Raw genomic sequence first — 27,738 nt, 5'->3', positions numbered from 1 at the left:
CATTGATGTGCATGTAAACCATGCAATCAACGAGTCATTCTAAGTGGTTCGGATCCATGAACTATATTCATTAGAATTCTTTAATGCAGGTGTAATCATTAAATTTAGCAATATATGTTGATACATTATTGTATTGCAAAATTTTCATGCAATCAATACCATTTGAATTGATGCCCAACTACTAGTGGAGTTTTTATCATTAATATCTCTGTAACAAATGAAATTTTTGGTTGATGCTATCATGCTACAAAAAGCCATCTGAAAGGCAATTTTTTCTTTAAAAGTCCAAACTACTCAATAGTACAAAACATGGACGGTCAAAATTGAATCAAGGAACTATTATTTTTCTCAACTTGTCAATCAAATTGATAAAAATCAGACTACCCATTAGTCCGGACTATTGAAGACGAACTCCATAAGGCATTTAGTGATGAGTCATGTAAAAATGGTACTTACGCAAAAGACATAGGGAATTAGTCCATCTATGTCTTATGCTACATATGCCCTTGTTGGATGCTCAAATGATTCTCTCTTGTTAAAGAGGACCAAAACAAAATGGCAAGGAAAAGGTTAAATTGTAAAAAATATGCTTTCTTCAGAAAAATCTATGTTATTAGAGATTATCATATAATTAGATCATACTAATTGATTTTATGTTGTATACATAAGTTCTCAACAAACATCATACAATTCAAATAAATTCATATAAAATGCACTAAAAAAGTTTAAGACGACTCCAAACTCAAATTAGAAAGCACATGAAAACATGTAATTTCTTCCCTTTGATCTAACAACTATCGTCCATGTGACCTGAACTCAAATCTATTAGACGAAACAGCTACGGTTGAGACATCCAAACGAGGTCTAAAGCTCTGAGCTTTGATAATGATTTTTTTAGAATATTTCCATTGCAACTCCCTACCACAATTGTTTTGTGTCTTTTTTTGTGCAATTGGAAGGAGTTTGTTGAGGTCAAAAACCATTTCTCATTGCCTTCTTCCCTATCGAGCTCACTAGGATCTAAGGTTGTTACTTGCAAGAGAAGAAGAGAAAGTGGGCCCCTTTTAGTATTCTTAATTTTATTTTCAAATTGATTTTCTTTAAGGTAAAGTACAAAAAACTACCTCAACTATTGTTCTCACGACAATTTCATACCTCATCTTTTTAAAATGACAATGTCATACCTCATCTTACGAATTTGTGCCAATGTCATACCTCCGTCAGTTTTTCTATAAATTTCTCAGTTAAATGCTGACGTGGCTTGATTTGGGACCCACTTTCTTTTAAAAATTAATAAAATATTATTAAAAACTAAAAAAAATCATTTAATATTTTTTAAATATTAAAATAATAAAGAAAAGTTAATAAAAATAAATAAAAAAAAACAAACAAAACTTCCCCTCTGCGCGCCGTCTCTCTTCTCCCCCGTCTTCATCTCCCTTCCTCTTCTTCCTACCTGCTACAACCCAAAAAAAAAAACAGAATAAAACTTTGTCCCTCCCCCTCCCCCCCCCGGGGGCGCCCTCTCTCTTCTCCCCCATCTTCATCTTCTTTCTTCTTCTTCCCCCTATCTACTACAACCCAGAAAAAAGAAAAAAAAAAAAAACAAACAAACAAACAAAACTTCCCCCCCCCCACGCGCCCTCTCTTCTCCTTCATCTTCATCTTCTTTCCTCTTCTTCCTACCTGCTGCAACTCAGAAAAAAAAAAACACAAAACTTTGTCCCTTCCCCCCCCCTGGCGCCCTCTCTCTCTTCTCCCCCATCTTCATCTTCTTTCCTCTTCTTCCCCCTATCTGCTGCAACCCAGGAAAAAAAAAAAAAACCCAATTGTCTTCCCCCGCACCCACCCTCCACACCCTCTTCCCTCCTGCCTCACTCCTTAAATCCACACCCATTCCCCCCATTTTCTCCGCGCCCAGGTTCTCCACCCGCGGAATTGGCCTAGCGAACGGGGATCTAGGTTTTTTTTTTTTTTTTTTTATGGGTTGCAGGTAGTGGGTGCGGGAGGGTTTAGGGAAGACATGAAGGGGGAAGAAAGGGATGAGTTGCAGAAAAGGGGGAGTTGGAGAAGATGAAGATAGGTATTGTGGTTTTTTTCCTTCTTTTTTTTTTTTTTTTTTTTTTTCTGGGTTGCAACAAATAGGGGAAGAAGAGGAAAGAAGATGAAGATGGGGGAGAAGAGAGAGGGCGCGCAGGGGGGGAGTACGAAGTTTTGTTTTTTTTTTTTTACTTTTTTGTATTATTTTAATATTTAAAAATATTAAGTAACGTAAGGTATAACATTGGACCAAATTCTAAAGATGAGGAATGACATTGTCAATTTTAAAAGATGAGATATGATAGTGTCGAGAGACCAATAGTTGAGGTAGTTTTTTGTACCTTACCCTTTTCTTTAACAATGAATATTCATTTTTTAATTTGTTTTTTTATATACGTTGCCCAAATTATGAGAGTCCCGTGACGTGCATATGGGCAAATAACAGATAAACTAACAGAAATTAAAATGGATGCATGATATTGAAATGAAATAATAAGTAAATGTATGAGCTTAAAATATTTTTAAAATGTTGTATGAAATTGCACTTGAACACAAACCTGAAAAAAGGGCAAAATATAATTTACCTCTTTTTATAGTTTTTTTTCTTAATTTTCAAATATTAGGTTTTTATTTAGCTTTTTCACGTGGCATCATATCATTAGCTTTATAAGTCCCCACACACATGCCACGTCAGCATGCAAACATAAAAGTTAACGGAGTTGGAAGGAAGGGATGAATTGATGTGCACCAAACCATGGAGGATGACATTGATGAGTTTGAATTCTAAAGAAGTCTGAACTTTGGAATGCATAAGGGACTATGAAAAATGAAGACTTGACCGTAACATTTTACCATCACTAGGTCTAGCAGACTAAGACCATATAGAGTCATATAGTACTCCTATACTATATCGTCCATACTACAAGGAAAAGAGATAACAGAGGATAACGAGTGTGTGAAAATCATTATTTTTTTTGTTTATAATAGTTTTTGGTGAAACAATTGACGTGCATGTAAACAATGCAATTAACGAGTCATTCTAAGTGGTTCGGATCCACCAACTAGATTCATTAGAATTCTTTAATGCATGTCTAATCGTTAAATTCAACAACATATATCATACATTAATGTATTGCAAAATTTTCACGCAATTAATACCATTTGGATTGATGCTCAACTACCAAGGGAGAGTGAAATAATATGTTGATGTATCAAGGTTCGATTATCTCTGTAACAAATGAAATTTCCAGTTGGTGCTATCATGCTACAAAAAGTCATCTGAAAGGTCATTTTTTCTTCAACAGTCCAAACTAATCTATAGTACGAAAAATGTATGATCATAACTGAATTGAGGAACTATTATTTTTCTCAACTTATCAATCTAATTGATAAAAGTCAGACTACCCAATAGTCCGGATTATTAAAGACGAATGAAGAATGCATTTAGTGTTGAGTCATGTAAAAATGGTACTTATGCAAAAGACACAGGGAATTAGTACATTCTACGTCTTATATATGCTACATATGCCCTTGTTGGATACTCAAATGATCTCTCTTGTTAGAGAGGACCAAAACAAAATGGCAAGGAAAAGGTGAAATTGTCAAAAATATGCTTTCTTCAGAAAAATCTATGTTATTAGAGATTATCATATAATTAGATCATACTAATTGATTTTATGTTGTATACATAAGGTCTCAACAAACATCATACAATTCAAATAAATTCACAAACAATGCACCAAAAAAGTTTAAGACGACTCCAAACTCAAATTAGAAAGCACACAAAAACATGTAATTTCTTCTCTTTGATCTAACAACTATCGTCCATGTGACCTGAAATCAAATCTATTAGACGAAACAGTAAGCGACACGGCTTACAATTAACCTGGTCTATAATTGATTAAACAAAAACAGGTATATCATGATGATCAAACTGTCTATGGGGAAAGGGAAGGGTAACATCACTCATATTTCTTCACACGATCGTTCCTATGAGTTTCTGTGATTCCTGTAAGTGATGGTAGCCATGTTACAGCACTTCGTACCCTTCTCTTCCCTCGATGAGATTGAGCGCTCGAGCTTTCACTCGAGCGCTCGGTTTCACCACCGTTGTGCTTGACATCAATGCCACTAAATCTCACATGTTTCTTGCCAACACTTTTCTTTCTTCTGAGAATACCACAAACAGAAGTGTCACGTAGCTCACCAGCCGCAGTACCTTGTTTCCAGCGCGAAATTGTCTCGGCTGCGGTTGAGACTTCCATGGAAGATTGAGATACAAAAGAGTTGACGGGAAACTCTTTGTTGGGTTTTCTCATTCCACTCCGGAGCTTCCTCACAGTTCGTTGAGGAATAAGGAGTATTTTCTCACCAGGCGTGAGGATCTCATCAGGCTTAACTACCGAATCCCAGGGCCGCCTAAAAACCTCAGGCCTAGCCAGCAAGAAAGAGGGGTGCTTCTCCAATATCTTGGCCGCCGGAGTAGCCATGTAGTACCTCTCAACACGTCCGCCGACATGGACAATCTTCAAGAGAGAAGTGCACCCCTCCTCCTCCGGCTCTGCTTCTGGGGCTTGTGGCCGCCGTGAGAACGGTTTGAGTTTATGGACGTTGAGAAACTTATGGAACATGTTGGCTTGGCTATTGTTCTACAGAGTCAGACATTGATCATACAGTCCAGCACAGAAACACTTGGTTTCCCCTTAACGTAATTGACATCGATGAATACAAGAACTCGTTTTGCGCCCCGATTGGGCAGAGAGTCGAAGTTAACAACGTCAAACAAATAAAAGGTCAATAGGCAGGAAAGCGAAGGATTGTCCGCGGCTGTCGGCAGGTGGCCTGCAGCTGATTTCGAGAGGCAGGCGTGTTTCAAAGAGTAGTCACCACATCAAACTCATCGCACAAAATTGTACTCATCTGCAGAGACTATCTGATCAAACAGCATCAAACTTTGGCCATCAAACTTCAGCCCCTCCGCCATTGAGCGCCGTTCGATCGTACCACCGATCAAGCGTGACACTGTTCAATCCACAAGCTCTTTGATGTGCAGAAACACATGCAGACAGTCAATTCAGCATGTAAAAAATTACAACATATGCATACAGCATGTATCAGAAAGTGAACATTCTGCACTAACATTATCTGAATTCAACTACGTATTTTTTTCTGCGAACACACAATATTTGACTTGCAACCGTGCAAACTATGAGAAGCACCATCAGTACCCGAGCCGGCTAATAGAAATGACATGTTTGCTTCTGTTATAACAAATACAACAGTTGAATACAGATGTTTCTTGCTATCAAAATTCACTTTACAGGTAAGACAGCAGAGTGGAATGCTAAAAATTCTTCGGCAGCCTATAATCTTACCTTCCTTAACCTATAAGACCTCAAATATAAAAGAGTAAAGAATGGAAGAGATTCTCACCACGCAACGGTAAATTCTCAGTTCAAGAACTCCAAAAAATAAAGTAAAACGAACTAAAGGGAAGAGACCAGATAGGACTCGAAACTATGAAACAGAAAAAATGGTAACACCATAAAGCAGCACAAGAAAAAGACGACCTGCCATGCCTACCTTAACTAACTAAAATGGTCAATCTCAGTTACAGGTGGACCGCACCTTTTATGTCCTCAAAACAATCTGAAGATACTATCGGCGAATTCCCTTTTTTTTTTTTATGGTTTCCAAGCCTCCTTTCACAGATTTACACTCAATCTAAGCCAACTTCGTATCCTCTTGATGCCTCTCTCCACCCAAACTAGTTGGAGTTGGATAATTTCCAAGATATTCTTCTTTCGAAGTTTACAAAATGTTTCAGTAGTTACTCGGCCAGTTCATTTGTGCATGTTGAGGCTGTTGATAAACATTGCCCCCAGGTCCCACCATGTCAACAGCCCCAGCCATGGTATGGGGCTGTTGGAGAAGCGGATGAACTGCTGCTGCTGTTGCTGCTTGCGCAGGGTGGTAGAGACCAGCAAAGGTTCCATGGCCAGCCTGCGTTGGGGTGAAAGTCATGTGCTGACCCTGATGGGGAAGGTTGTAAAACGAACTTGTTAAGCTGGATATGTCTCGGCCAGGTGCTGCAACCCACACAGAAGATCCTTCACTCTGTAGAAAAGCAATTTGCAAATATCATGTAATGGTAATTATGGTATGGAGGGGGAAAATGGCAGGACTTGATGAACACAAAAGATGAAAAGCCAACGCTCTACAATACTAAAAAAATAGTAGTAACACTTAGCAATGATGAGCCCTTACAAATTCACAAGACTGGGTAAAATAAACAACACACAACCTTTACAAAGTAAAACAAATTGAAGCAAATCTCGTTTACCTATATCAAACTCAAAGAAATCTATTCACCAAAGGGAAAAGCAAGTATTCAATAAAGTTGTCATGTTAAAATAAATGAAAACAAATAAATACAAAATTATAGACAAAATTAAGTATTTTAGAGACGTGCTTTGTAAACACCTTACCGTTCCTTTCCGTAAAAATTAAATTCACCGAGTTAGCAAACGAATAAAGAAAGATCAAGCTCTAATCTTTTACTGCTAGAATTTTGACATATCAAACAATGGAAAAGATAAACACCAACCTGCTGTCCCGTGATGTATACATTACTTTCCTTGAACCGAGATGAGGCAAGATCCTCATTAGAAGTAGAGTTTCCTACCGTTGTGGGAGCACTCGGATTATAACCAGCTGGGGAAGAGCCATATGGCCCATAACCACTTGCCATTCCCATATGAGCAGAGTTCCCCGTATTAGTCCCTGTTTTGTATTGCGGCAGTGAGTATTTGACTCCTGTGGCTGCTGCTGCTGGAGGAGCTGGATACACACCACCAGCTTGAGGTTGCTGAGGAAATGCACCATTGCCCAAAAATTGGTGGATGGGTGGAGGTGGAACATAGAATGGGGAAAAGTAGTGACTGTAGGGAAAATAGTTAGGAGGATAATGAGATATGTGCATCCCAGCTGGTGGTCGAAAGACAGGAACTGGCTGCTGAGTTACAGATATCGAGCTCTGAACAATCCCAGGAGCCTGTGTCACCAATGGTGTTGGGCCAGCTGCAGATAGAACCCCGCCCTGAAAATAGGCATTAAATATCATCAGAATACAGGAAGCATCTTAAAAACCAACACATGTCACCTATGTCCATCCACACATCACAGAAAGTACATACATGCATAAATAACCCTACTTCATCCTATCCAAGAAAATGAGCTACCATCAAAAGAGGAAAATTTAGTACCAATCCCGCATGCCCAATGAAGAGCAAACCTTGACATATACACATTTTTGCAATGTCGTTCACCAGTATATTTTAAACCCACGGTAGTTTTTCATGAGAAAAAACCAGAGTTGAATGGACTATTAATGTCAACATCAGATATTTTGGTGCTTGAGTATGCGATGCCTTTGTTCCATTCATGCTAGCATCTTTGGTTGATACTTGGTAATACGGAAAAGTTGCTATGCCTAGTACGCAAGTAGCGGTATCAGAACGACATAATTTTAAAAATTAATAAATTAATAAGGTGTTATTATCTGTGATTTCCTTTGGAAAGAATTATGATGTTATAAAAAATATACTTTAAGGCTCACTTTCAATATGACCATGTATATTAAGATGAAATCTCTTATGCTTGGATAGGCTTCTTTATAATCTTCTCAATAAGAATTACATCTAGTAGTGAACACATATTAATCAATCAAGACAACTCGGTGCTCAAATTTTCGAAATTGCAACTAAGTCAATTAAGAACTAATCTATATTGATTAAAGCTATAGAGACATGGCACCAAGGAGACCTTAGATAATGCGATTACGTTACAAACCCACAACTCTCTTAACTTTGAAAAAATGAAGGTGCTATTTGTGCAAACCTCTTGGGGAGACTGAGAACTTTGAGGCAATACTGCAACATTCGCATTGTACTCGGTGGAAACCCCAGGAGAAGGAAATGGAGAAAGGCGGCCATCACTATCAGCACCTGAGCGGTAATATTGGGCATAATAACTTGCTGGGTCAAAGGGTGGTTGTACCTATTGACAAACACAATTAAAGCCACTATCAATTGATTGCAAAATCAAAGAAAATTCTATTTGCAAGGAATGTAAAATCATATTTCACACCAGATCAGGCAGAAAACGTTTCACATCAATCAACATGTGAACTTTAAAAGTCACTGGACATTTAATCTCGCATTCCAACTAACTGAGATCAAGGATTAGTTGAATTGGGTTCTAGACATAAGAAATTAAAGTAATGCACAAAATATAAGCAGTTACAATATGGCTATATCCGATAGTATAGGAAGCTTAGGTTTGAGAACTCACTACAAAGCTTGGAAGGCGAGAAACATCACGTGCTTGAGACTCAGAGTTTTCAAATGGTGCAAGCTGACTCCCTAAAATTGGGGGCACAAACCCAAAACTGTAGTTCGGAGAAGTATGAGCCACCGAGAACTGATGGCCCCCAGCTGGCAATGCAGTGTCATGCTTAGATTCATTGTGTCCTGAGGCTACACTGGATGATACATCACCCTCACCGGATGATATATTTTCGGATACTAGAGGAGGTGATTGCGGATGATCAGGATAATCACCTTCATCAGCAGTTGCCGAAGTATTTTGATTGCTGCTCCAACAAGAAAGGAAAGCAAACAGTAATGAATTAACATCAGCACACGTTTAATACAAGATAATAATACAAAGAATATACCACGCTAAAGATGGAAATGCAGGGATCAGAAACATGTTTGTTTACTGATAGTACACTATAATGGCTAAATCCAAGCACAGGCTAAAACAAAATGATGGAAACCGGGAAAGGGATTGCTTGCGAATGAACCTTATTGGATGAATTAGGATCTGATGAAGTTTGTTGGTTTACCACTAACCCCAAAAGCTTAAGCCCTTAGAATTTGGATCAACAATTATTTTATATTCTAATATTCCCCCCTCTAATATAGGACTCTTTCACATACTAAAGTCCAAAATGTCAAATTGGGATGTCGCAATTGCAGAGATTTGAACTCAAGATTTCCTACCAGGATGAGGTTTGATGCTTTACCATTATCGTGAAAAAGCTTTAGTTGGAATCGAATTGATCAACAATTTATCTCAAGATAGGTCAAAGTTCAAACACAAGCCAATTAAAAGCGGATTGATAAATGAACATGCTCCAAATATCTGGGGCAATGATCAATCTTCTTTATCCAGAAAGTTCCTTGCAAATGAAATTGCAGTAAACATACGAATCATGCCAAAGTAAAATAAATAATGATCACTACAAAGGACAAACCTTGAGGATTGTTCCTCCACAGATTCTTCAACAACCTGAGAAGTCTCAGACCGTGGTGTTGAGCTCTTATCACTCTCAGGAGCACTCACATAGCCAGTACTTATTCCAAACATAGCACCAAAACTTCCAAAACTCAAGTTGGTTCTTTCAGATTCTGGAACATGGATGTGATTTGGAAGAATAACTACTTTGCGCTGAGGAAGGTGTAATTCCTCTAGTTTTCTCTGCAGTTTTGAAGTTGCTTCTTCTGAATCAAGGACTCTTGAGACCAGCTGCGACTGGGAAGGGGCCTCTATGGAATCGGCAGAAAGCTCAGATGCGGGAGCAGTTCCCAGACCTTGGACAACAGCAGAATTGATTGGTTTTGGTTTCCACTCTTTGTTGGTACCAACTGCTGAAGAGAAACAAAACATTACAAAAACAGTGCAAGTCAAAAGCTATCATAAATTATTAAGCATAGTAGAACACATCAAATTGTCAAGCGTAATTTTTCTTGAGAAAACTTGTGCACCAAGTTACCAACTTAGGAATTATGTCTTCTACGTAGATTCCTGTTATGATTGATTTCACTGTTCTAGTAGTTAGAAATTCACCCTGTATCATGATACTGATTATCTCCAAATTTACTAAAGACTGAACTGACTCTCATTTCTTTCTTTGCAAAGGAGAAATGAAAAATCTAAAAGTGAATTAAGCAGTAGGGACCAAACACAGAGACAAAACTCCATTTTGTCAAGCAGTAAACCATGGCTATCTTTCAGAAGAATGTCAGTCAACCATTCTGACCATGAATTACCTTAGTTAGGCAGATTCAGCCGTGTCAGAATCAGAAGCCACATTAACACACACGTAAGGACAAACAGTTTGAGGACAATTGTCAATGTTTTAAATGCTTCAAACAGATAAGAACAACTCCAATACTAAGCTCAGTGTATTAGTATAATGCAAAATAACATCAATAAAATAACAAAAGCAAAAGACAGGTCACCATATTTTCTTCTTTTTAGGGAGGAAGTTTGGAGGTGAAGTCTAACTTTTAATAATACCCCTAATGTTTGAAAGAGACTCATATGACCTCTCGACAATTTCAAGGACACAACACAATCATTATGGCAAGAAGCATATAGGATTTTATACTATATACACACTCGCACGCAAACAAATGAAACCAATATCATACCTTTTTGAGTGCCAATCAATTGTTGTGACCGGCTACTGTAGTTAGATGATGGTCGACTACCCGAACCACCATAAGTTGATGTAGATGAAGAGCGTGAAAGATCAGAAAGCTGACTTTTCCCAACTCCATGTGTCTTGCTTGCCACTTTACCTTGTGCAGGAGAGATACCAACCTCTGAAGCTGTTATATTGTCATCCAAAAATGCTAATTCGGTTTATAATCAACAACTCAGTACTAAAGGCGGAGGGTGTCTCTGAAACTAATAATCACAACAGTTACATTTGACTCACCTGGAGGATGATGGCTCCCTACTTCACGTTTAATTGTGCCCACGGAACCTGGGAGCCGTGAATCATTAGATGGCACGAGTACAGGATCTGAAGTTGAGAAACAAGCTGCCAGTGTAGATGCTGGGTTTGCCAACGCTGAGTTGCTACTGGAGCTTGGTGCGGGCTGCTCCTGCAAGTCCTCAGTGCCAAATTTAATGCTGGCGCTTTCTTTTGCATCCACTGGGGGGAATGAACTACCCAAATTATCCCCAACCCGTGACAAACTTATTTCAGGACCACTTCCAGCAGATAAATGGTGGGGATGCACAACACTAGGACTTCCAGAAGCCACATTGGTAGGCCCATGCACACTTCTCTCTTTATTTTTTGTCTCACGAGAGGGTGGGAAAGAGAGAGAACCACCTTCGGCACCCTGACTGGGTCCATTTTCTGTTGCAGGACCAGCATTTCTGCCACCACCAGCATCTGACAAGAATTATGCAGAAGACAGTTAGCTTGGACATTGGTGGCACAATAAAAGTCAAACTCTTAGAACAGTTGAGGAGCATGTAAGTAAAAATTTTGAAATCTATTAAGTGCACTTATATAATTATATTGGAGAAGAGGAAGAGATAAACATTTTATCTTAATCAACAGACACACAGAAATTTCATATAATTGAACCGAGATGCTTTGCAACGGTAAAAAAGACCATACAAGAAATATGATCCTGACACAGGATCTAACTTGAGCATCACCTACCATGTGGCATATGACGAGGTACAAAATTCGCCCGGCCACCCCTGCCCCCCCGTCCCTGCCCTCCAGGTCTCCACCGGGATTCTGCAGACTCTTTGTTGTTCAGATTCTGAATGATAGAAGACAACTAATTGTTATTCAAAATAAAAAGTACCAAAAACTAACTCCGCATACTAGTATCGAAACCATCTTATAAATTTTGTTAAAAAAAGGCTTGATAATGGAACATGCTAAAAATTCACGACCTTAACTACCACTTTCCCAAATTAACTGATTTAGATGATGAAAAAACTCAACTTGTGATTAGAACTTCTTACCTCTTTTCTCTTGTCGCGTTTCCTTTTAACCTCATGGAATGGATCTGCATACCAATACATAAAATTTAATTTCAGTTAAGAAAAAATAAACAGAAGGAGAAAGAACAACAAAAACATAAAAAAACAATAGCCTTTCACGCAGAAGAGATAGACACAGATACCATTAAACATAGTATCACCTTCGTTTCTTAGAAGCTACTACATAGAAAGTGCACAACAACATGCAACCATGAATACCAGAACCTAAGGGTATAATATTTGCAATAGTATGCAAAGATGACAAGTAGAACCTTCGCTTAATCTGTGTGTGAGTGTCTTTACACACACGAAAGAAATATATGAGAGAAAGGAAAATATGGGAATCCATATAGATAGAAAGACACTGCAGGTCAACAAAAACCAGAAGACAGCAAACCCAACAAGCCAACAACACATATTATCACTATCAGTTCCATCCATCATCACAACAAAGCCAAGCTATTTCTTTCTACATGGATCTATAACGTTGTTATTAGTTCCCTCCGTCTGCTAAAGAAAATACAACTGAGAATCTTTTTTGGATAATTTTTGTGAAATATAATTAATACAAAAATATGAGCAATAAGTGACCCCACACATTCATCATAAACCTACATTACCTCATTTAGAACACTCACAACTCTAAGGCAAGACTAGACGAAACCAGCTAATCTACAATGGCCTTCCAATCTAGTATAGTAGTATATAAAAGAGAAAGAGAAAGCCCTAAACTCTACGGTTACAAATGACCCCACTGAAGCCAAATCCGACTCTGTTCTAGGGATCCTTCGCCCAAACCCCTGAGTAGTCTTAAAAAATCCTCCAATTTCTCTTCGTCCAAAGGGAGAGTAAATTTAGGAAATGACAAAGCAGATGACTTCACTGGCCGCAATGCAACTAATTTCAACATGAATGTAGCTTTCAAAAAGTTTGAACCAAAACGACAATGAATCCTAAACTTACTTTTCTTTTCACCTAAACGGAGAACATGTGTTTAGCTTCAATGAATGCTGTAGGCTTGTAGTTTACTTCTGGTCACCAAATATAAACAAAGTTTAATGTAAAATAAAGTCCCTAATTTTACCCAAATGCATCTCACTGTTGCCGTAATCACTCTGAACTGCCTGACCATGATTGCAAAGAACCAACGTAGAACCAGCTCAATCCCTAATGATTTCAGAATCCAACCAAGCCCTTATAAAAGCAGAACACAAACAGTGAAAACCCATTACAGCAAATAAAAAACACAACTGTTTTCCCACTTCCCACACAACCAAAACAAAAAATCAAATCAACCAAACACAAAATCAAATCACCAAACCAACACAACCCAGAAGAAAAAAATCAAAACTTTAACACACGGATCACACCAAATCACCAAAAGCAAAAACAAGACAATCCCAAATTAGAAAAACGAGCAGAGGAGAAGCAAAAGCGGAAAAAAGCAATTATGGGTTACCCTGAAGGAGAAGCTTCTGGGCGGTCTCGTTAGGATCCATGTTGCATTCTTTGAGCATTGCGTAGATTTCCTCCTCACTGTGATTGCCGGTGATCTCCTTGATGTCCTGGATCGTCTTCCTCACACTGTTGGGGATTGAAACCCTAAGCCCGCCGCCACTCATGGTTGCAAACCCACAAAGCGAAAGGACCCAGAAGACTTGGGAGTGTATGTGAGAATGTGAGAACAGAGACTTCAGATGAAGGAAAGGGAACTGCTGGGTTGGGAAGATTGGGGCTTTTAGATGGCCGCTATATGAAACATGGACTAAAATAAACAAAAAATTCTCGAAGGGAGAAAAATATAAGCTTTTGTGGCTGTTCGAATTGATCTGCCACAAATAAGAGAAGAAGAAGAAAGAAAGGGGGAGAGAGTTGAGGGAGAGGGGGAGAGGGGAGGAGGGAGCTAAGTGCAAGTCTGTTTGGAGTGTAGGGCTTTTTGGTTTACTTGCCTTTTCCTTAATTTTAATTATTTCATTACGAAATAAAAAATAATAATAATACACACTAGATATTTACACCAAAAGCAAGTGGAATATTATTTACTAGTTCGATCTAATTGTATTTTTTTTTAACAAACGATATTATTTATATTAAGAGAGAGATGGGTTTAACTTCACAATAAACTTGTAATAGTGTGGTTTAAATTTGTTTTTAACGAGAATCGAACCAATTTATTTTTCTATCATTTAGTGTAAATACATAGTAGTATAAAAAAGAAGCTAGAGAATAAATTGATTTTGAATCGTCATTACGAGATTTGAATCGAAGATGTTTTACTCACCTATAAAAACACCATTGGATGATTGGACCGTATATTATGTACCAATTTATTATTATTATTATTATTATTATTATTATTATATGTTTGATTCCATTTCCCAAATGGGGGAAATATTTGTGCTAACCACCGTTAAGTGATAGTGATGTTCACCACTCTATTTATCACCATTAGATGAGTTTAAATTTTGAGATTTGGTTAAATCTAAACTCATCTAATAGTAATAAACAAATTGGTACGCGTTACAGTTACTTAAGAGTAGTGAACAAAAATATATCCTAAATGGGGTGTGTTGTTTTTGCTTAGGGTTAATTTTATGGACCAAGTGCAATCCTTTCTATGAATGCAGTGTGCACTTTTCAATGCGTGTGATCCCTAGCTCAACCATACCTTGACAATCAAATCTGATACATATCACCATATAAATTTTTTCTTAATAAAGTGATATTCTAAATTACGTTGAAATAATTTATTTTTTTAATCACAACAACTACATTGAAAAAAATTCAAATTCAAATAGTACAACTCAAACACTAACAAGCCCAAACATGCAAAATGAAAGGGGATAAAAACTGCTCAAACAACTAAAAAAGCTCACATCACTAAAATTACGTATGATCTCGGTTTCAAGTCCATCAAAACACATATAACTACCATCGTAAACAACTCATAAACCTAAACGAAACGTACCACTATCACTTCAGGGTCATCGTCAAAACCTACTAAGTCTAGTCATGAAGAAAATAAGAGAAAATTCGTTATACTGTAACAACTTTGCATGTGGTATAATATCATAGTGAATTGGGTGTTGGATTTTTATCTATGGGTCTCAAGTTCAAAACTCCTCACTCTCTTAAATTACTGTAATAGTTTCGATTTCTCCTCCTTCTCCTTATTATGGCAATGGTTTCTTTAATTTATGGATCGAACTACCAATATTAACAAAAATAAATAAACTACTTGAACGAAAGTGAAAATTTAAATAAAACAACAGGAACTATGAGCTCGTTTGGATGTGCTTTTAAAATAACTGAAAACACTGAAAATGTTTTTAGAACCAATCCTTAGTTCAAATGCAAGTTATTGGAAAAACACTTAAAGTGCTTTTGGAAGCCGAAAATATTTTTTCTAAAAGCGTTTTTAGCCATTTTAAAAGCACATCCAAACAAGCCATATATTAGTGAAATTAGGCTTTGAATAAAATTGCAAAATATAATATTAATTTCTATGAAAAAAAATATAGGATGAGCGTGTGAGAATTAGCTTAAAAAGGTTAATTAATTGGCTTGTCCTAAGACCAGTTGAAGATACTGTAATATCCGAATATACTTGAGTAGTTAAAAAGGTACCATTCCCATGGTGCGTGCGTATACAAAACAATGGAATGGGATGGGATTAATGGGGTTTGGGTGGTCAAGAATATACGCCCACTATGTTAATCTATGTCCTATTATGTTAATCTATGTCCTATGACTATTAGCAAAGTTGATGTTTCTAAATCATGGCCATTACTACCTAATAAAGTCCTAAAATATATGCAATAATGACATAATTTTTGTGATTTACTTTTTAAACTATATGATTAAAGGCTTGTTTCAAAGTGCTTTTAAAATGACTAAAAACGTTTTTGGTGAAAGTGTTTTCGGGTTCCAAAATCACTTTTAAGTATTTTTTTAGGATTCACTTGCATTTTACTAAGGATTGCTTTCAAAAACACTCTGATCAAAACTGCTTCCAATCATGTTAAAGACACTATCAAACAAGTCCTAATTTAATAAATGTTTGATTGACCAGTTGACTTCTTTAGTGTGTTTGACATGTATTCCTCTTTCATGTTTGTTTTAAGACCAATCGTTAATTGTCACTTAGTACTACGGTCTAATGATATTTCCCTTTATTTATAAGTGGGAGGTTTTAGGTTCAATTCTCGCCAAAGGCGATTTTGGACCATATTATTGCTAGTCTATTATGAGGCTAAGCCCACTCCCTCCCGTTTAGTGTAGATAATATCGTTTGAAAAAATAAAAATAAAAATAAAAAAAAGGACAAATGGTTAATCAGCCATGCAATAATTAAAACTTACACCTCTTTGAGTTCTAATTTTAACAGAAGATAACACTTTTCCTATTTTATATGAGAAAGTTTAAGGGGTTGTATTCAATTTGGAATTTGAGAGATTTTGATGGATTTATAAATTTATGGATTTTTATGAAGTTTAACTAATTTGTAGATATTCCATGTAAAATTTTGATTCAATTCCCTTGAAATTTCATGGGGAGATATGAGATTTGTGGATGCTTAAAATAGACTACAAAATCCCTCTAATTCCTCAACTTTTCCAAATTCTTTAAATTCTAATTATAATTGAATACACTTGGAATTTTATAAACTTCTTTAAAATTCTAATTGAATATAGTTGGGTTTCTAAGGAGTTTAATAAACTATCTTAAAATGCTGATTGAATACACATTGAATTTCAAAGAATCACTTAAAATCCAGATTGAATACCCCTGAATTCATTAAAATAATTAAAATTCCTCAAAATCTCAATTGAATACACCCCCTAAAGGTTAAATGACTCTCGCACTTACATTTTTGTAAACCCATGGAACTCAATAAATAATAATCAAATTGATTTAAATTTATTCTTCATTGTGCCACTTACCACAACATAATATGATCCAATAATATTATTTTAAATTATTCTTGTATACAAGTATCAATTGTGATTTGTGGGTTGAGACAAAAATTAAGATAATAATTTTGTTTTAAAATAAGACAAATAAAGAAAATTGGGTGAAAGTATAATACCATCTCAAAAGAGATATCAAATTTAAAACATCCAAATAATGTTTGATGACTTATGTGGCAATTTGATATTTATACAATTTTTGCTCCACCTGATATGTTAATTAATGATACCATTTTATAAAAAAATTTCTTTTTTTGTAGGGTCCAATTATTGAGAAAATTAACCAAATACGTGAAACACATGGCAACATTTATTATATATTGCATCACATTTCTTAAAAAATTATTAAACGGATTTGACACTTGCTGTCAAATTTGACAGCAGAACGCCTTGTCTTCAAATGACTCGGCACCACATAGGAAACCGAAAGCTCAGTTGAAAAGAATTTGCTGCTATTTTTTACTGTTATATATCTATGTGGCAGTTCTGATATTTTGTTTGGAGATGTTCTAATTACTTAGGAATTAATTTAACGCAGTACAATATTACAAAATTGATCAATATTTAACAACACGAGGCCCAAACTCAAGGCCCAGGCCCAACCCTAGCCTTAAAACTCTGATCGCATTCTTCCGCTTTGCTTATAGATAATGAGCAGAGTGTTTTTTTTCCACTTTTTGGTTCCTCGTTGGCTCTAAAAAACCAAAATTCGCTGGTAATTTCAGGATTTTCGACCACTCAAATCCCGACGGACATGGCTTACAAGAAGAGTAACTATAACCCTCTCTCCGGCGATGGTGCTAGCCCCGGGTTCTTCCTCTCTCTCTCTCTCTCTCTCTCTCTCTCTCTCTCTCTCTCTCTCTCTAAGGGTTCTTTAATCTCCGACTGTGATAATAAGCTAATGCGTTGTATGTTTTGTGTGTTCTTGTTTTGCAGAAAGATCTTCATCGGTGGTTTAGCTAAAGACACCACTTTGAGTAAGATTCCTTCTATTAACTTTGATGGGTTTTCTTTAGTTCCGTGATTTTATGGGGTTTTAGCTTTAATTAACAGTTTCTATCAAATTATCCATCGAAATTTTGATGGGTTTTTTGAAAGTTATGTTTTTTTTTCTTTCTAGTATGATTTTAACTACAATTGGTATGAATTTTGGTGAATTATGATGTTCAATGGACTTTGTTGACAGCTTGTCTCCTTGTTTTGCTTTAAAATTTTGATGGGTTATCGTTGAATTTTGCTCATATCTACCTGCAATGTGTTTGTTGTATTATCTGGTTACAGATACCTTCGTTCAGTACTTTGAGAAGTATGGGGAGATAATTGACTCTGTGATCATGAAAGACCGCGAAACTGGTCGACCTAGGGGGTTCGGGTTCATCACCTACGAGGATCCTGCTGTTGTTGACCAATTAATTGAAGAGACTCATGTGATCAACGGAAAACAGGTAAGCAGCATCCTCGTCCTTCTTTTGTTATGATTGGTTGTATAGAGAATTGTTTAGGTCACTTAAGTGTTGAATCCTTCATTGGTCTGTGCGATTTAGAATGAATGGAGCGGACATTATATGGAATTGGTGTTCCTTTTAATATCCATAAAGATAAGGAATTGTTCCTTGTATTAGCAAATATATGTAGGCCTGTTCTGCAGTACAATGTCTAGATTTGAGTAGTAAATATTGAGGTTATTTTTATCAAATTGTGACAGTTGATGTGAAGTTTGTATTCAGATTAAAGCTCCTTGATGTTTCCACTGTTAAATTGATTTCAATGGTCCTGTATGATTTTTCTTTTACATAATTTTGTGGTCAATTTCAACCAGGTTGAGATAAAGAGAACCATTCCAAAGGGGGCTGGTCAGGGAAATGATTTTAAAACAAAGAAAATTTTTGTTGGCGGGATTCCACCGACCTTTCCTGAAGGTTTGTTGTAATTATTTTTCTTTTGTTGGGTGTTTACTAATGCTATATTTTTCGTTGCACAACTGATGAATTGTTTGCTTCTAACTCAAATTGTCCATTTGAATATCAGATGAGTTCAAAAGCTTCTTTTCACAATTTGGTAAGGTGGTGGAGCATGAGATCATACGTGATCATGTCACTAAGCGCCCTCGAGGATTTGGATTTGTTGTATTTGACAGCGATCATGTTGTTGATAATGTTCTCGCAAATGGAAATAGGATTGATATGGCAGGTACACAGGTGAGTTATTGGCAACAGTCATTCATGGTGTTGGCTATATATTATGGGCGTCTAATGTATAAGGGAATATTTGAAGGTTTTCCTTTAAAGTATTCTCAGAATTGTGAGATTTTTGTTGTATACATTTGTCATAGTTTCAGTCACCCTAGTTTTATCCGGATTTCATCATTAGTGGACTACTGGACTTGAATGCAGGGTTTTCTCCCTCTACATAAATCCAAGTCCTACAGAAAACTTGTGAAGTATAAAAGCCTAGGTTAACTCACTTCTTTATTGTAGGTTGAGATCAAGAAGGCTGAACCAAAGAAGGCCTCAAACCCCGCACGTGTTCCTGCATTTGGTACTGACTCTAGGGCACACCCTTACAATGATAGATTCGGTGCATTTGGCGACCCCATGAGTAGTTTCGGTCCTGGTGGTTATGGCCCTCCTCCTTATAGGTCACTTGGACGTTTTGGCAGTAGGTTTGGTGATTATGGTGGATATCCAGATACTACTGATTTTGGAGGTGGTTTTAGAGGTGCATTTTCTGGTTATCATGGGGAGTCATCATTCGGCTATCCTAGTCGCTTTGGTTCCTACGGTGAAGGGCTTGGCGGGGGATATGATGGTAGTGGGTTAGGTGCATATGGGCATGAAGTTAGGGGCTATGGTGGTTACGATGGTTCAGGCTCTGGTGATGGCTATGATTCAGGCCCTGCTGCTACTTATGGTGGGCCTCGAGGCATGTATGGTAGTAGGGCAGGTTATGGTGGGAGTAGTCGTTACCATCCCTACGGAAGGTAGAATTATGCTTAAGCTTCCCAATAGGTGTTGCATGCAGGTTACTGCAAGAGGCTCTAAGCTAGGAGATCAAATCAACCATTAGTTTGTTCGATGGTCTACTCTATCGCACGGACAACCAAAGTTAGATCATCACTAATTTAGAGACCTCTGTCGTTTATCAGTTAGGCATCTTATTGTCGTCGTATGTTGGGATTTAGAAACTTACTGTTATGTTGTAACATATTTTTGGTAGAATCAGCCTAGACTAGAGTTATCTGCCTATTATCTTTCGTTGCATTGGTTTCTCTATAGTGTGCACAGTGTGAAATATTCAAATTAGTTTTAACTCTTTTGTTAATATGCAGCTACCTTCAGTGAGTTGACATAACTAATACAAATATGTCTAGATATATTATAGGCATGTTTTGAAGTGCTTTTAAAATAACTAAAAACGCTTTTTGGTTACAAAAATTCCTTTCAGATTACCAAATGTTTGACAGAAAAAGTTGAAAGTGCTTCTTAAACATTTGGATGTACTCCAAAAAGAAGTGCTTTTACTGGAAGCGCTTATGAGCATAAGTGTTTTTTAAAGAAGCATTTCCAAACAGGCCTATAATTTGAATGATATAAGATTTGGTTGAAATTATGTTGGTCTTGCTTCCCTTGCTAGCAAATAGGCTAAGAGACAGTTTGAGTCTTGTGCTTGGTTAATGCAACCGCATTGTAGGTTTTCTAATTCTTTGTAAATCCTGTATGATTTGTATTTTCGCCAAATCATACAGGATTTACAGTAACAAACGAATGTCATGTCCTGGTAGGGTCCCAAGAAATACCGAGTTTCTTTTTGGTTTCGAGCGGCATTCTAAAATAATCTAAATTACGGAGTGAGGGATCAAGAGATTAGTAAATATCATATGCGAAAATTTTATTATGCTCCTGTGTACGACGTGCATTGGACAAATTAACGATTTGATGATGGATAAGGATTCAATAGTTACGGATTATGCGATAGACCTGTGCATACTAGAAAATAATATCAAACTGGAACTTCTTACTCAGAATATTAAACCGGATTTGTATTTAGTCCGGCTTAAGGCTTGGACTAAAACACATTTGATGTAAATACAATTTTGTGAGTCATTGTTAGGATTAGTCCACTTCGTTAAATTACGCCGAATGCTTGAGACTACGTAAGTTTATTTTTATATTTTTACCAAATTAATATCAAAAGCTCCAATATATGTGGAACGACAAATGCCGAAGCCAGATAACAAAATCTTAGTAAAATGGCTGGTTATGTAATCGCTCACGTGTCACTTCTCGATACGTCACTCAGTACGCCAGCCGTCCGCCTCGTGGCAGTTGCATGTCCCTGGGAGTGTTCTATTTTATTTTCTCTTTTTCCGGAAACATCCGATTTTGCAAAGATTATAATAGAATATTACGATTACGAGATCTCAATTACATCTATAATTAACAATCGATAATAAAAAAAAGAGCTTGTTTAAAAAATATTGGACTCAAATTACATGACAAATCCAAATAAGACAAACCATCAATAAATTTTTTTTTTCACAATTAATTTGATGAATTTCACAAGTTTAACAAAGTTCTTTTTATTTTGCACTTTGGACCCTACGGTTGGAAGCTAAACGGAGACCATGTCCGACGAAGTAAATTACCGAAACCACCCCTCGCTGATTCTAAAGTCCATTGAATTCAGCGGTGTCGTTTTCGTAATTTTACATAAATACGGTGGCATAAAAGTAAAGGCAAAAATCAGAGCCGAGCAATCTGTCTCGCTGCCACCTTCGATACCCTGCTCTGCTTTTTTCCAAGCTCAAAAGATTGTTCCTTCTCCATTGCAATCGCCTTCTTCGATTCCAGAGGTGAGCTTTTCGGGGTTTTTTCATCTTTTAATCCCAGACCCATATATTTTTTGCACTATTTTCTATTGGTGATGATAAATACTGTTGTTTTTGTTAAGATTTGGTTTATTTAAAAGTTGATTGTTTTTTCTAGTTGATGCCGAATACTTTTGTGTGATAATCTGTGGGTTTATGTGGAAATTGGGTTATTGATTTATTATTGTTCTGTGATATTGTATTGGAATCTGTTGATTGTGTTTGCTAATAGTGAGGTGGGGTGGCTGCCTGCCTGTTCATGTTCGAGTGAGCATTTGATCGAATTCAACAATTTTAGATCATGGGTTTGGGGTTATATTCTTTGATTTTAATACCGGAGGAAGAAATATATGGACTTTCTGCCATCTGGGTTTCGATTACGTGTGGTATCACTGTTTGATCGTATTGTTTTGTTCGGGTTGGTAGTGTTTTGGAAATGAGGAGTTCTTCAGTTGGATGGAAGTTGTTTTGGATTAATTCGGGTTTTTATTTGTAACTGTGGAAGTTGCAGAATCGGCTCGGTGGTTTGCTGAGAAGAAAGTTATGAAATTCCATTGTCGATGATGTTGCACTTCTCATTTGTGCATTCCATGTGGGTGACAACTTGCTCTTGTACGGTGGAATCAGATTTAGTTATATGTTGTGTACATGGGATATAGATGGAATACTACTATAGTAGTGACACTAACCATTAGACATTGCAATCTTTTTTTCGTCCACACAGATTAGTGGACGTCTGCAATTTTTTTCTAACAATAGAATTTATTTCCTTATTTAACTGCCTGTAGCTATTGATGATATTACTAATCAGTGTCATCTATATTAGGTAACTATTCGGTCTATTGAGGGAGGAGTTATTTGTTATTAATAAACATTTAGTGATGGAGGATTCTGAGAAAATTGTGTCGGTGCAAGACAACATGGTTGCTGATGATCACTTGTCAGTTCTGAAAGGCTATGGAACATACGGCATTGTTGGTGCTGTTGTTGTTGCCATACTTATACCTGCATTTCTGTCCACTCTGTTTGGGGGAAAGAAAAGGGGGAAGCAGAGAGGAGTTCCAGTTGAAGTTAGTGGTGAGGCAGGTTATGCAATGCGCAATGCTCGAGAAACTGAGTTGATTGAAGTTCCTCAGAAAGGAGCCACAACCATGGCAGCCCTTTTTGAACAATCTTGTAAAAAGTACTTGCATAATCGATTTCTTGGAACAAGGAAGTTTATTGGAAGGGAATTTGTTACAGCTAGCGATGGAAGGAAGTTTGAGAAGCTTCACATGGGAGACTATGAATGGCAATCTTATGGAGAAGTGTTTGATCGTGCTTGCAACTTTGCATCTGGGCTTATTAAGTTAGGTCATAATATGGATAGCCGTGCAGCAATTTTTTCAGAAACCCGCGCAGAGTGGTTTATAGCCTTTCAGGTACCTTTCATTATTTTTTTTCTTTGTCTGCCTTGAGGTGTCAGTTGTCGTTCTTGGAAATTTCTCTATTTTTTGTCTAAGGACTTGCAAGTGCATGGCCAGTTCTAAAATTAGTTGGTTTTGATTCCAGGGATTCTTCCGGCAAAATATCACCGTTGTCACCATTTATGCTTCACTAGGAGAGGAAGCGTTAATTCACTCCCTCAATGAGGTGTGTGGCAAAATCCCTGCTTTTCTATTCTTTATGAGTTTATTAAATTTATTTAACCGGCTATAGTACTGTTTACCTATAATGACTGAAAATGGAGAACATGGATTGTCCTCATATAGAGCTTTTATACTTTGACAGACCCAAGTTTCGACATTGATCTGTGATTCCAAGCAGTTGAAAAAGTTGGCTGCTATAACCTCAAGCCTAAACACTATTCAAAATGTTATTTATTTTGAAGATGAGGGAAGTTCAGATGCTAGCGTATCTGGAAGTATGGGCGATTTGAAAGTTGCATCCTTTTCTGATGTTGAGAAGCTTGGACAAGAGAGTCGTGTTCCTCCAAGTTTACCTTCCAAGAATGATATTGCTGTTATTATGTATACAAGTGGAAGTACAGGTCTACCGAAGGTTTGTTTCACTAGCCTTTCATTGCAAATTTATTGTTTTCTATTTGAGCAGTGAGGCTGATCCAGAATATGGTCTTGGAAATCTGTCCATTTGGCCATCTGTGAAAAACAATATTTATTAGTGTCTTCTTTTAAATTATAGATTCAAAATTGTAGATTCCCAAAGTTTAAAAACTTGAGTACTTATTATGATCTAATAATTTCTATCTGGCCATGTGGCATCATCGTTAATTGAATAACGTAGTGTGCGATGTATCCGAACATGACTATTTATTTCTAAAACCCAATGTTGTTTATTTTCCTTTGACACGATCTGGTGTGTAATGATATAGGGAGTCATGATAACTCATGGCAACGTTGTAGCCACTACCGCAGCGGTTATGACAGTGGTTCCGAGTCTGGGTAGTGCTGATGTCTACCTGGCATACTTGCCATTGGCTCATGTTTTTGAATTGGCAGCTGAGGTACGCTTGTTTTCGTATTTGTATTACATTACTACAGTACATATGTTAAATTGTAATCATGTTGTGGTTGTCCAGTCTGTGATGCTGGCTGCAGGCTGTTCAATTGGTTATGGTTCAGCATTGACTTTAACAGACACTTCAAATAAAGTTAAAAAAGGAACCAAGGGAGATGCAACTATGTTACAGCCAACCATCATGACAGCAGTTCCTGCTATTTTAGATCGTGTTCGAGATGGAGTTCTGAAAAAGGTGAAGTTGATATTGTTCACCTTGTACGCGGTTGTATAGCATCTGTTATTCACTCATATAGATTCAGGCACAAAGGTTGAGCTTGCACTAATCACTACGGTGTATTACAGGTTGATGAGAAAGGGGGCTATGCTAAGAATCTTTTTAATCTTGGGTTTAGACGGCGACTGGCGGCTGTAGAAGGAAGCTGGTTTGGGGCTTGGGGTTTGGAAAGGATGTTGTGGGATGTCGTTGTCTTCAAAAAAATACGCTCATTACTTGGAGGACGCATTCGTTTTATGCTCTGTGGTGGCGCTCCTTTGTCTGGTGATTCACAGCGATTCATCAATATTTGCATGGGGTAATTGCTCTTTCATCTTGAGATAACCAGATAGTTGGAAGAATAACCTATTTTCATTTTATTTTTCCTTCGAGATAACCAGATATCTGATCAAGGAAAATGAAATTTCATGGCAGGAAGTGCTTTATATTCTTATTCTAATATTGGTAACAGAACACGATATGTCCAATGGGTTAACATCTCTTTGTTTACAACAGTTAGAATCAACATTGATCTTTCTACTGTGTTAGGATTAGTATCTATACCTATTCTTTTAGTTTTATTAATGTGCGGTCAGTATTGTCACAAAGGTTCTGTTGATTCTTATCAAGTATGCAACGTATTTAATTTGCATGCCATTGTTTTTTAACAGGGCTCCTATTGGGCAAGCATATGGTTTGACAGAAACATTTGCTGGAGCTACATTTTCCGAGGCGGATGACACAACTGTGGGCCGTGTTGGTCCTCCCCTTCCTTGTGGATACATTAAGGTACTAATTCCTGGAAAAAAAATTGCTGCAAGTTTATGATCAGAGCAGGATGTTTAACAGGAGAGAATTTACAGGATGATATATCATCATATGAGTAGGAAAATATAGTAATTTAGTTTCACTGAACAAGAGAAGATGTTCTTGTTTAGGTCGAAAAACAAGAGAAGGCATGATGGTGTACAGTTTTAAGGGTTTTATGTCGTATATTATGTGAGATGTGCCAGGCAGGATTTTGAAGAGTTCAATGTGACAGTTATCCTTATTTGATAATGCAGCTTGTTTCTTGGGAAGAAGGAGGATACTTGCCATCTGACAAGCCAATGCCTCGTGGGGAGATTGTAGTCGGGGGATACAGTGTAACTGCTGGTTACTTTAAGAACCAAGAAAAGACTGATGAGGTGTTTAAGGTAAAATTCTAAAGATCCTGTACGTCTTTTTGTGTGTGTACATGTTTTGCTTCATGATCGTCACTCCTCAGAGGCCCTAATGATTAATGACTTGCTACATGCTGCAGGTTGATGAGAAGGGCATGCGTTGGTTTTATACCGGTGACATTGGAATGTTTCATCCTGATGGATGCCTTGAAATTATTGATAGGAAGAAGGATATCGTTAAACTCCAGCATGGAGAGTACATTTCCCTTGGAAAGGTGCCTTTTTTAAGTTTCGTACTATTTCTGATAAATTATGTTTCCAAATGAACGCTCCCCATAAATTTTCTTCTCCGGAATACTAATTAAATTCGTCACTGACCTGCTGCAGGTTGAAGCGGCATTAGCATCAAGTAATTATGTGGACAACATCATGGCATATGCAGATCCCTCACACAACTATTGCGTAGCTCTAATTGTCCCTGCACGTCAGGCCCTCGAGAAGTGGGCACAGGAAGCCGGTGTCCAGTACAATGATTTTCCCGAGCTGTGTGAAAAAGCTGAAACAGTCAGTGAGGTTCAGCAATCCCTCTCCAAGGTCAGTCCGTCCATCCTTATAACCTAGTAGACGATTGGGCAAGAGTTGAAATCCTTTCGTTCCATAAATAAATTTCTAGCATCCTTACAGGTAGCAAAAGCATTGAAATTGGATAAGTTCGAACTTCCTGCGAAGATTCGGTTGCTGTCCGAGCCTTGGACGCCCGAGTCCGGATTGGTTACTGCTGCTATGAAGATTAAGAGAGAACAGATCAAGGCCAAGTTCAAAAATGAGCTCAACAAGTTGTATGCTTGAACACGAACGCTAATGTCTCTTCTACTCTGCTGTGCTACATTGTTCTTGATTTTTAGATATTTTTTCGGTTTAATTTTTCGATATTCCAGTAATTCAATGCTGCTGTTGCAGATGTTTAGTTTGATGCGTGTATGTGGCTAAAGCCTTCATGGGCAAGGAATAGGTCTAGCATGTTTCACATGATAGTTAGAAGGCATAATGCTCTAGCACAACTTTACGTAACTGTGTTCGAAAACAGTATTACAGCACAAACACGAGACCACGAATCTGTATGGTAACAACTTTGTCAAATGGTCGTTACAACACGAATCGTTGTCACGGATACAATTCAATGAATCTTGTCAAATTACATAATATCTCTTCAGGTTTTGGTGTAATTATAATCTAATACATCTTTAAAATATTTCAATATCATATATTTACTATTATTTTTTTTCAATATCATACAACGTTCTTTTTGTTGTTAATCCTTCTGTTAACATCTCTTCATGTTCTTCCATCTCCCCTTGGTCGACTCAAGGACCAGAAGTCCCAGCAGAAGGTCAACCTCGAATTCGACGAAGCCGCACTCAGATCTAAACCTCTGACGGAAGGCAGAGGTCGTCCAGAAGTCGTCGAAGGTGAGCTGGACGAAGCCACACTGAACCTAAAGCCGAAATCCCCAAAACCCAGATTTCGCTGCCCTTCGATTTCGTTCCAAGCGACCAGTCGAATACCAAAATCCCCAAACTCCCCTTCGATTTCGTTGCTGGCTGCGTCTCACGGTTCCGATCGACGCAAATTCGAGGTTAGAGTGAGAGAATGAGGAAAAGAATGAGATGGAGGAGGTTGCCGGGATCAAGTGGGAGGGCAGCAATGGTGTTTGTAGGGGAGGGGAAATAGGTTCCATCTTTCTTTTTTTTTATTTTATTTTTTTTTTTATGGGTAATCTGTTTCAGATCTTATATATTTTTTTGGTTGATTCTTGTGTTGAAAACAAATATGGATATTTTTTTTATGGCGGAGGGGTTGTTGTTTGATCATGCTGCTGGTTGTTGTTTGGGTTGCAGATGGGGGGAAGAAATGGGTAGCAGGTGAGGACACGACTTGGAAGAAGAAATCGAGGCAAGGGTTTGAGGTGGTGAGGAAGGTGGGGCAAAATTCATAGTGAGGCCTTGGGGTTTTCTGGGTTGCTCCGGGCTTTGTAGATGAGGAAATTGATGGTGGTAGTTCTGG

At 37.4% G+C, this 27,738-nt stretch overlaps 3 protein-coding genes across 8 annotated transcripts; 2 read left to right on the top strand and 1 right to left on the bottom strand.

Annotated features, from left to right (window-relative positions):
- Positions 1–5,277: 5,277 nt before the first annotated feature.
- On the bottom strand, positions 5,278–13,825 carry LOC103951798 (GBF-interacting protein 1-like). Of its 4 annotated transcripts, none has more exons than XM_048579277.1 (10): positions 13,361–13,825; positions 11,884–11,927; positions 11,570–11,675; positions 10,829–11,293; positions 10,539–10,742; positions 9,359–9,752; positions 8,392–8,692; positions 7,939–8,097; positions 6,647–7,138; positions 5,278–6,156 (listed from the first exon to the last, which is right to left on the bottom strand). In XM_048579277.1, the coding sequence occupies exons 1-10, from the start codon at positions 13,521–13,523 to the stop codon at positions 5,863–5,865; spliced, it is 2,622 nt and encodes an 873-aa protein (XP_048435234.1). In that variant the 5' UTR covers positions 13,524–13,825; the 3' UTR covers positions 5,278–5,862. The 4 variants fall into 4 exon arrangements, with proteins under 4 accessions (XP_048435234.1, XP_048435235.1, XP_048435236.1 ...); XM_048579278.1 differs by having other exon boundaries at positions 9,359–9,749; XM_048579279.1 differs by having other exon boundaries at positions 10,539–10,721.
- Positions 13,826–17,514: 3,689 nt separating this feature from the next.
- On the top strand, positions 17,515–20,212 carry LOC103951799 (heterogeneous nuclear ribonucleoprotein 1). The gene is made up of 6 exons (XM_009363256.3): positions 17,515–17,681; positions 17,808–17,848; positions 18,153–18,316; positions 18,691–18,790; positions 18,900–19,069; positions 19,349–20,212. Exons 1-6 carry the CDS (start codon positions 17,626–17,628, stop codon positions 19,853–19,855), a joined length of 1,038 nt encoding a protein of 345 aa, XP_009361531.2. The 5' UTR covers positions 17,515–17,625; the 3' UTR covers positions 19,856–20,212.
- Positions 20,213–21,575: 1,363 nt separating this feature from the next.
- LOC103951800 (long chain acyl-CoA synthetase 8) lies at positions 21,576–26,879 on the top strand. Of its 3 annotated transcripts, none has more exons than XM_018648548.2 (13): positions 21,581–21,723; positions 22,250–22,330; positions 22,565–23,159; positions 23,290–23,370; positions 23,509–23,778; positions 24,110–24,241; positions 24,317–24,490; positions 24,601–24,830; positions 25,183–25,300; positions 25,576–25,707; positions 25,815–25,949; positions 26,062–26,268; positions 26,359–26,879. In XM_018648548.2, the coding sequence occupies exons 3-13, from the start codon at positions 22,620–22,622 to the stop codon at positions 26,521–26,523; spliced, it is 2,184 nt and encodes a 727-aa protein (XP_018504064.2). In that variant the 5' UTR covers positions 21,581–21,723; positions 22,250–22,330; positions 22,565–22,619; the 3' UTR covers positions 26,524–26,879. The 3 variants fall into 3 exon arrangements, with proteins under 3 accessions (XP_009361532.2, XP_018504064.2, XP_048435233.1); XM_048579276.1 differs by having other exon boundaries at positions 22,250–22,350; XM_009363257.3 differs by lacking the exon at positions 22,250–22,330 and having other exon boundaries at positions 21,576–21,723.
- Positions 26,880–27,738: the final 859 nt, after the last annotated feature.

The sequence above is a fragment of a genome, unplaced genomic scaffold (assembly GCF_019419815.1).
Source record: "Pyrus x bretschneideri cultivar Hongxiangsu unplaced genomic scaffold, Pyrus_bretschneideri_v1 Contig13, whole genome shotgun sequence".
Taxonomy (NCBI): domain Eukaryota; kingdom Viridiplantae; phylum Streptophyta; class Magnoliopsida; order Rosales; family Rosaceae; genus Pyrus; species Pyrus x bretschneideri.
The sequence above is the reverse complement of the archived record's forward strand: the minus strand, read 5'-3'. Positions and strand labels throughout refer to the sequence as shown.

Coding starts and splice junctions, on each gene's coding strand:
- LOC103951798 (XM_048579277.1), bottom strand. CDS start 13,523: ATGAGTGGCGGCGGGCTTAGGGTTTCAATCCCCAACAGTGTGAGGAAG. Junction 11,676..11,883: donor AACGCGACAAGAGAAAAGAG/GTAAGAAGTTCT, acceptor TCTATCATTCAG/AATCTGAACAACAAAGAGTC. Junction 6,157..6,646: donor TATACATCACGGGACAGCAG/GTTGGTGTTTAT, acceptor GCTTTTCTACAG/AGTGAAGGATCTTCTGTGTG.
- LOC103951799 (XM_009363256.3), top strand. CDS start 17,626: ATGGCTTACAAGAAGAGTAACTATAACCCTCTCTCCGGCGATGGTGCT. Junction 17,682..17,807: donor GGCGATGGTGCTAGCCCCGG/GTTCTTCCTCTC, acceptor CTTGTTTTGCAG/AAAGATCTTCATCGGTGGTT. Junction 18,317..18,690: donor ATGTGATCAACGGAAAACAG/GTAAGCAGCATC, acceptor AATTTCAACCAG/GTTGAGATAAAGAGAACCAT.
- LOC103951800 (XM_009363257.3), top strand. CDS start 22,620: ATGGAGGATTCTGAGAAAATTGTGTCGGTGCAAGACAACATGGTTGCT. Junction 24,491..24,600: donor GAGATGGAGTTCTGAAAAAG/GTGAAGTTGATA, acceptor GGTGTATTACAG/GTTGATGAGAAAGGGGGCTA. Junction 25,708..25,814: donor AGACTGATGAGGTGTTTAAG/GTAAAATTCTAA, acceptor TACATGCTGCAG/GTTGATGAGAAGGGCATGCG.